General features: G+C 40.2%; 1 protein-coding gene and 1 long non-coding RNA gene across 2 annotated transcripts; both read left to right on the top strand.

Annotated features, from left to right (window-relative positions):
• Positions 1 to 7,095: 7,095 nt before the first annotated feature.
• Positions 7,096 to 7,559, top strand: LOC307026834. Its single transcript, XR_013804463.1, has 3 exons — positions 7,096 to 7,161; positions 7,247 to 7,340; positions 7,524 to 7,559. It is a non-coding gene; the product is annotated as an uncharacterized lncRNA (long non-coding RNA).
• Positions 7,560 to 7,607: 48 nt separating this feature from the next.
• Positions 7,608 to 8,282, top strand: LOC307026833 (uncharacterized protein). Its single transcript, XM_079694971.1, has 3 exons — positions 7,608 to 7,868; positions 8,010 to 8,127; positions 8,204 to 8,282. Exons 1-3 carry the CDS (start codon positions 7,611 to 7,613, stop codon positions 8,269 to 8,271), a joined length of 444 nt encoding a protein of 147 aa, XP_079551097.1. The 5' UTR covers positions 7,608 to 7,610; the 3' UTR covers positions 8,272 to 8,282.
• The last annotated feature ends 320 nt before the right edge of the window (positions 8,283 to 8,602 follow it).

Raw genomic sequence — 8,602 nt, 5'->3', positions numbered from 1 at the left:
GCACTTCTCTTACTAATAATGTACATGTTAATGTAAAACACAAACACACACACACACACACACACACACACACACACACACACACACACACACACACACACACACACACACACACAGTGGGTGTCCGACTGTATCCATGCATGTTTGACTGTCTGCAGGTGAAAACATATCATTACCTGTCCCAAGTGAACCTGCTGCTACACAATCTGCAGGAGAGACATTGGTCCAGAGTACCACAACACAGTCTGCAGCACGTGAGTCCAGTTTATTATTGCACATTACAATAGCACTTCTCTTACTAATAATGTACATGTTAATGTAAAACACACACACACACACACACACACACACACACACACACACACACACACACACACACACACACACACACACACACACACACACACACACACACACACACACACACACACACACAGTGGGTGTCCGACTGTATCCATGCATGTTTGACTGTCTGCAGGTGAAAACATATCACTACCTGTCCCAAGTGAACCTGCTGCTACACAATCTGCAGGGGAAACATTGATCCCGAGTACCACAACACAGTCTGCAGCACGTGACGCCACAAAGGCAGCAGCTGTTGACCCTGCCGACTGGCCATCCATGTCTGATAAGGTAAGAACAGAGTTTGTGAGCAGAGGACCCTATCAGGCAAAACCACACTTTATTTTTCCAAAAAGACAGGATGGGAGAAGCTGCCACCACCAATACTTTTATAGAAAACTGGTAAATGGGGAAAGAATCAAGAGAAGCTGGCTATTGTACTCACAGAAAAACGACAGCCTTTACTGTTTTTGCTGCAAGCTGTTCTCCCAGAAGGAATACAAATTAATCAGTGCAGGACTAAATGACTGGAAAAATTGCCACCAATTACTGAAAACACACGAGAACACTCCAGAACATACTAAACACATGGAATCATGGAAAGAGTTAGAGTTTCGATTACAAAAGGGGCAAACTATTGATAGGACTGAGATGGCGCTTACAGACATAGAAAGGAAGAGATGGCGTGAGGTGGTAACAAGGTTGGTCGCCATCATTCAATCATTAGCTGAGAGAAACATGGGCCTCAGGGGAACATGTGACACACTCAACAAACCCAACAATGGCAACTTCCTTAAAGAAGTGGAGCTGATGGCAATGTTTGACCCGTAATGAAAGAACACGTTGCTAAAGTCAAAAGGGGTGCAAGCCATACCACATATCTCGGAAAAAATATTCAAAATGAACTCATTGAATTTATCGGTGAGAGAATCAGTGCCCACATGATTGAAGAAATTAAGAAGGCTAAATATTATTCCATCATTCTGGACTGCACACCTGACATTAGCCACACAGAGCAGTTATCAGTCATCTTAAGGATTGTTACAATGGAGGAGATGCCACAAGTTAAGGAACACTTCATGGGGTTCCTTGTCGCTGAGGAATCAACTGGCGAGAGTTTGTCATCCCTCATCCTGGACAGGCTCCAAGAACTGAACATCCCCTTTGAGGACTGTAGGGGACAGTCTTATGACAATGGTGCCAATATGCGAGGGAAAAACAAAGGAGTTCAGGCCAGGTTACTTGAACTAAACCCGAGGGCACTATTCGTGCCATGTGGCGCACACACTCTCAATCTGGTGTTAGCTGATGCAGCGAAAAGCTCCCTAGATGCCACTGGATACTTTGGCTACCTCCAAAAGCTTTTTACATTGTTTTCAGCATCCGCAAAGCGCTGGGACATTTTGATGAGCCATGTCACCACTACCTTGAAATCATGGTCTGAAACCAGGTGGGAGAGCCGGGTCAACAGTGTGGAAGCTGTGCGATATCAGGCTCAACATGTTCGGGATGCACTTTTGGAGGTGAGGGACAAGGCCACTGACATAATGATCAAAATAGAGGCACAGTCTTTGGCTGAGGAAGTGGGGTCCTACCGCTTCTCCATTTGTACTGTGGTGTGGTACGACATCCTCAGTAAAGTCAAACAGGTCAGTAAGGTCATGCAGTCTGTGTCAATGCAACTTGACATCGCAGTTGACCTCCTGAGAAACACAAAGGCCACCCTGGAAGATTACAGAGCCACTGGATTTGCCTCTGCTCAGATCAGTGCTAAAGACATGTGTGAGGACATGGATGTGGATGCTGTCCTCAAGGAGAAGAGGCTGAGGTCAACCAAGAGGCAGTTCTCTTATGAAGCACCTGATGAGCCAATGGCCAATGCTCTAAAAAAGATGGAAGTTACATTTTTCAACAGGGTGGTTGATGTTTGCATCACTTCCCTCAATGAGCATTTTGAACACCTGGAAGAAGTTCAGGCAAAGTTTGGGGTGCTTGTCAACTTCCCCGAACTGCACAGAAACGAGCTGACAAAGCAGTGTCAAACACTGAGCAACACCCTGAGCTCTGGCGGACAGTCAGACATAGATGGAAAAGAGTTGGCACTGGAGCTGATGAACTTTCCAACTCTCCCCTCACCCACAATGACCACCCTGGAACTGTTGGTGTTCTTGGAAAGGAAGAACCTGGGGGAGGTTTATCCTAATATGTGGGTGACCCTCAGGATCGCAGTCACTATGCCAGTGACAGTGGCTTCAGCAGAAAGAAGCTTCTCAAAGCTGAAGTTAATTAAAACCTACCTGAGGTCTACAATGGTCCAAGAACGCCTCAGTGGACTTGCCATCATCAGCATTAACAGTGATTTTTCTCGTCAGCTGTCATATGAGGATGTTATCGATGACTTTGCAGAAAAGAAGTCAAGACGAGTGCAATTCTGAGTGTTTAAGTCAAGCAAGTCAGTAAGGTATTTATTTATTATTACAATATGTGTGTTCAAAAACAGAAATGTAATTGTTCTTTTTTTGTATAAATCGTTTTTATGTATTTATTAATATTTTTTCATTTATTTTATTTTATTTATTTATTATTACAATACGTGTGTTCTTAAGTGTTCTTTAAAATAATTATATAACTCCTTCTGCGGAAGCTGCGTGTTTATTAAAAGATGTTTGTTGAATTATAACTAAAGCAAGTGTGGTTTTTGTATTTGTGTGTAGGGTGGGGGGGTTGGTGTTTTCAATGTACACTATAAGACAGTAAACAAAAAATATAGTTTAAAAACTGGAGAGATAAAAATATGAATACATAAATAGTGTTAACTAGGTCAAATAAGATATGAATGAACAACAAAAATAAAATAAGTTACATTTATTGGCTATGGTAGGCTATTGGTTATTGGTAAGCCTTTTTGCCTATGTCAATAAGTTTCTGTTTTTGTAGTGTATTCGTCTTTTGTAGAGATTTTTAATTTGTTCTTTATATATTATATGGGGGGGGGGGCGCCAGCTAAAATCTCGCCTAGGGCTGCAAATTTTCTAGAGCCGGCCCTGTTCACACGTCCGGCAGATATTGTTTTTTTTTTATGTTATGTACAATATTCAGGTGTACATGTCAATGCTGTGAAAGCATGCCCACTGCAGATGAATGTGTATGCTGCAGAGAGATCTGGCAGGTGATGGAACAAATAGACAGTTTGCAACCTACTGACAAGATAGAAGACACCGACGAGAAACCAAGGTGCATTATTAGCCACCCAGGCTTTAGAGAAGGCTGTCTCAGTGTTTGGACACTGAAAATAGCGTATCTTCAGTATAAACAACAACACAGAGCAGTTGATGGCCCACTACACCAGCAAGTAAATATTGATTGACCCAACTGCCTATTGCAGCTTTGCTTTCATATAATACTTTTAGTCGCTACAGATATGGTACACTTTTAAAGATACCATTAAACTCTTTCAAGCAGTCAAAAACAGCTTGGCTTTTATTTTTTCTGTGTATGCAAGTTCAATGTATGCTTGGGAAAAGAAACAACTACACATGTGAGGAAATATATAAGAGGTCTATGATTCTGTCAAGCAGTCATGTATAACCTCATATTTATTTTGTACAAGTAAAATAAAAATATCATGTTATAAGCCAATTTGTAACCATTGCTACATAATAGTACTACATAACATTTTATATTTCTCCAAATATATTTAAAATCTGTATACTTTTTTTTCATTAGGAAGTATCGATATACAGCTTATCGACAGTTTGTACCTTGGTGCTGGGGTGTACTCGGCCCAAAAATCAGAGTCCCGCTGCCTGCATGTGCTGTAACCGAGATACGGAAGATTTACCCTGAACCGGGAGGCCGCTATCAGGGATTTCAATGGCCAAATCTGTAATTTGACATAAATCATGCAGCTGAACTGGTTAAAATGGTTTCGCATTATGTAAATAATTTACAAAGTACATCATTTACAATATTATTTTTCCAAAGAAACATGTAAATATAACAACATTTTCCAAATCACAAGTTTGTAAGATTGTATTAATTTACTGTTTGATAAATAAAAAAGGGTTCTTTTGTTAATTTTTCACTTGTAACATTTGATCTTTATTGCAGTGTACATTAGTCTATTTTGTTATATGTGCGAGCCCACAAATAATTAAAAGTGGTAAAAATAATAAAGATATTCAGACGTAATTCATTTTTGGCCTTACTTATTTCACTTCAACTTTTATATATTTCAGTCACTAGGCAAGTTCACTGTACTCTGGTGACATTTAGCTCAAGCTGGCATAACACCTGTAGTAACTTAATTCTGACCCGAGTTTTGTGCACAATCTTCCAGCACCCATGATCAATGTTTATAGCAATCAGGAAATATTCACAGCTCACAACTACACATCGCTTCCCCATCATGAATTGTTAGATAAAAAAAGTTTAGCGAGGTCCGGTTACACATATCTTGAGCGAAAATAGCGGAAGGATACAAAACAAACAATCCAGACGAGGCTGGTGTTTGCCACGTGTGACGTCACACAGCTGAGTTAATGGCTGTCAAGCTTTTCGCTACCGGAGCGGAATAACACGGGAAAGTGGCACACATTTCATGTTATTTGGGGGGTATTTATGGAAAGAATCATTGATGTTGATATGTCAAATGAAACAGTGGAAAGTGATGAAGCGATTTATTAACACAGAATAACGTTTATTTTGGACATTTCATGGACTTTAAATGCTCTTTTATACTGAAAAAACAGAAATTCTTGTGCACAAGCAGTTAAGCTTTTACTCTGAAAATCCTTCATCTACGGTTAGCATTTAGCATGTGGCTAATATACGATTTCCTAAAGAGGTGAATTGAGTAGCGAAATGACATGGTGTGGTGAAAACCGAAACCTACTGATTTAACACTACAACTATAGATGTCGAGATACTACCATGCTGAATATTAAATGAAAGTACAGTTTATTTGAATACATTATTGTTTACAGACGAGAGTAGCATGTGACAACATCCGGAATGACCGGAAACCAAACCAGCCGTGAAGTATTTTCTGTATTTTTTAGAGTATTGATTACAGCGTTTAGAATGTGTTACATGAAAAGTGATGAAAGAGAATATGAGGAGAAAAAGGCGTGTTAAGCATATGTTGAATGTGAAAAGTACCAATCCTCTGTTTAAATGCAACAACGGACATTAGAGGCGAGGCGAGCCGGCTGGCGGGGAGGAGCCAGCAGAGGATATATAACAGCACCGGACGGGGGATTCGCTCTTCTCTTGCTCATGAGAGCCAGATCACAGCTGTTTTCTGCCTGAACAATATTCTGTCTGCAACACTACCGCGCCTTTTTTAATTAAAGTATCCCATTTGAATATTTTCAGATAATCCATTTGTCTCATTTTAAAGCTTCTCTCCTGGACGCAAGAATAAAGAACATATTTAACACCAATTCCATACTGAGCAAAGAAATGATCCTTGATTTTTAATGTTCATCTTAAATATAGTCATTTACAGTTAAAGTTTCCCATTCTGTTCACAGAAAAGAATATGGAGAGACTCTCTGACATTCTTTCCTCATGTCCTCCTCCTGAGCCTCAAAAAAGCTCTGCCTCATCCTGGTCTTTTCGGCAGCAGAAAGCCTCAGAGCGCTGGAAAGAAGCGAGACCACACCACCTACAATGCCTTCTAGAAAAAGAGGCTGTTGGCCATCCCCTGTGTGGCCTCTGCCACGAGCCGGCTGTTATTAGGTGAGATAACATTTACCTTTATTTAAATTACTTTACCTAATTGTAATTTTTCAGTATTAATGCTCAGTGCCCTGCTATTTCAGCTAACATGCATGACTTTTGGGATGTTAGAAAACTGGATACCTAGAGAAAACCCACATGAAAATGAAAGTAATTCTAGGATATTAGAATAATTTTGTATGTCCTCCCAAGTTGTAGAGAGTGTCTCGCCGAGTAGTGGTTCTGTGGAGACTGTGATGTACTTCATCACAAGAACCAGCCACTCCACAACAGGGACAGTTTAATGAATGTTTTTTTTATATGTTTTTTTATATATTTTTTTATATATATATATATATATATATATATATATATATATATATATATATATATATATATATATATATATATATATATATATATATATATATATATATATATATTTGGATTTCTATTGAATTGTTGTTATATGTTTACTGTTGTGGGCTGAGGCATTGTGCTTCCACTTGGAGTAAAACCTTCATGTAATATCTGTTCATCTTTGACTATTTGTAGATGGAACTGTTGTAAAATGTGTCTTAATTATGTTTATTTACTTGTTCCAAGGGCTTTATGACTTGCATCTGCCACTATATGTCTGTCAAACTTGCCAGCAGCAGTGGACCCCCGACTTGAAAGTCCTCCTTAAGAGTGGATACTGGCCAGCTTCGGTCAGTATTTCCACACTTTACACCTTGGACATCCTGAGCTCCTTTGAAGAGCTCAAGGTCATCTCTCCGGGATTCTCCAGACAGGCCTTTGCAAAGCTGCTGGAGCAGCGCACAAAGTGTGGAGGAAGAGTAAGTGTAAATATTCTTTACCATATTATACATTATAACATTTCCGTAAATAGACAAAATCACAGCAATATATGTAATTATCTTCCAGTCTGGACCTGTCAACGGAGATGCACTGCAGCGCAGCTTTCTGGAGTTCTCCTATGCCTCGTATGAGGAAGACCAGCTCTGCTGTGGTGCTCCTTTCATCTGCCCTGCCGGAGATGTTGGCTGTTTCTGCCGATGGAAACAGGAAGCTGTATCGCTTTCGGCGAAGTGGAAGGTGCTGTTTTTACAATGTTGTTATTTAACTTTTTTGATTACTGTTTATATTTCATGGATATATTTGCTAATCTTTTTTTCCTCAGTTCTGATGGCAGCGCCTTTTTTAATGGGCTCTTTGTAGCAGAAGACAGCGCGGTGGCTGCATTTGTCGACAAAATACAGAGATCACTGAAAAATGCAAGTTTTTATTCGTCATTTTACCTTATCACAAAATTAGCCCTGTATATCCGACCCTGACTTTCTTCAAATTCAGCTACTTCTCCTTACCATCTACTCCAAAATCAGATAATTAGAACAAATGGTGTAGATCGTGATTCCATTGCTTTTAACTGATTTGTCATGATGTAATGTGTGTCTTAGACCCAGGGAAGAGGCAAATGTGGGGACTCCCAGTGGACAGCAGCGAGGGAGACATCAAGGAGGGTTTCGAAGCTGGATGAAGAAGGGATGGAGGTGGCTGTATGTCGCCATGGGTTTCTTTTGAAGGCCTTAAATATGTACAGGGGGGAGATATTCGCCTACCCCCTGTATCTTCAAAAGGAACTCATGCCAGCCAAAGCCAAGTTCTTCGCCATGGATGTGGCTTGCAAGTACTGGCCGTACATGAAGAAAGTTGCAAGTGTCCTTCCTGCTCTCAAGGAGCTGAGCACCATGAAGCCATTCCTCAGTGTAATGCATGCTCAAGCCCATGCTACCAAATGTGAGGTATGTGAAATATTTTTGTATCACATACATTTATATTTTTTATATTTATAATACTGAAGTAGTAAATATCTAAGCTATACTGTTTAGTATAGTAGTATGTAGCCTCTTTGCACAACAATTCCAGCAACCTTTTACCATCAGATTATATGGAGTGGGAAGAACCAGGAGGGAGCAGGGATGAACGCTGGGGAAGAGGTGGAGCAGGTCAACAGCTACCTGTCCCGTTGTGCCCTGACAACAAAATACATGTCCAAAACAGGTGAGTGGAAGGTTTTGCCCTATTATTGCATACTTTTTTAGATGACACATCATAACCTCATTATTGCTTTCAAAAGCACGACTGGACATGCTCACAGTGCATGCAATTGGATGGAACAGGAAAAAAGGTGACTCCCTTCATTAGGCACTTTCCACAAGATATGTGAAGGTGAGCTTCCTATTAAAGGTGTTGTTGTGTCCTTTGTCATTTGCACATGGCTTGTTGTTAATCATAGCAAGTTTTAATCTTGATAAATGTCCATCGTCTACTGTTTATCAGACTAGTAAGAGGCTCCTGGAAGAGACTGCAAGTCTTGAGGAACTCAAGACGGAGCTACATTGTGTCTCAGATGACATGGTGTCGATGTAGATTTCCGACGTTAAGAAATGGGCATCTGGTAAGCACGACGAGATAACACCAGCTACATAATTGTCCATGACTGTTTCAATTTACAGATTTGATCCTAAAGAGCAGC

The sequence above is a fragment of the Notothenia rossii genome, assembly GCF_949606895.1.
Source record: "Notothenia rossii genome assembly, contig: scaffold_266, whole genome shotgun sequence".
Taxonomy (NCBI): domain Eukaryota; kingdom Metazoa; phylum Chordata; class Actinopteri; order Perciformes; family Nototheniidae; genus Notothenia; species Notothenia rossii.
Note: the sequence above shows the minus strand (reverse complement) of the source record. Positions and strands in the feature narration are given on the sequence as shown.

Excerpts from the sequence above, each read along its gene's own strand:
- LOC307026833 (XM_079694971.1), top strand. The coding sequence starts at position 7,611 with ATGGAGGTGGCTGTATGTCGCCATGGGTTTCTTTTGAAGGCCTTAAAT. Across the intron at positions 7,869-8,009 it reads CCCATGCTACCAAATGTGAG|ATTATATGGAGTGGGAAGAA; the intron begins GTATGTGAAATA and ends TTTTACCATCAG. Across the intron at positions 8,128-8,203 it reads AAAATACATGTCCAAAACAG|CACGACTGGACATGCTCACA; the intron begins GTGAGTGGAAGG and ends TGCTTTCAAAAG.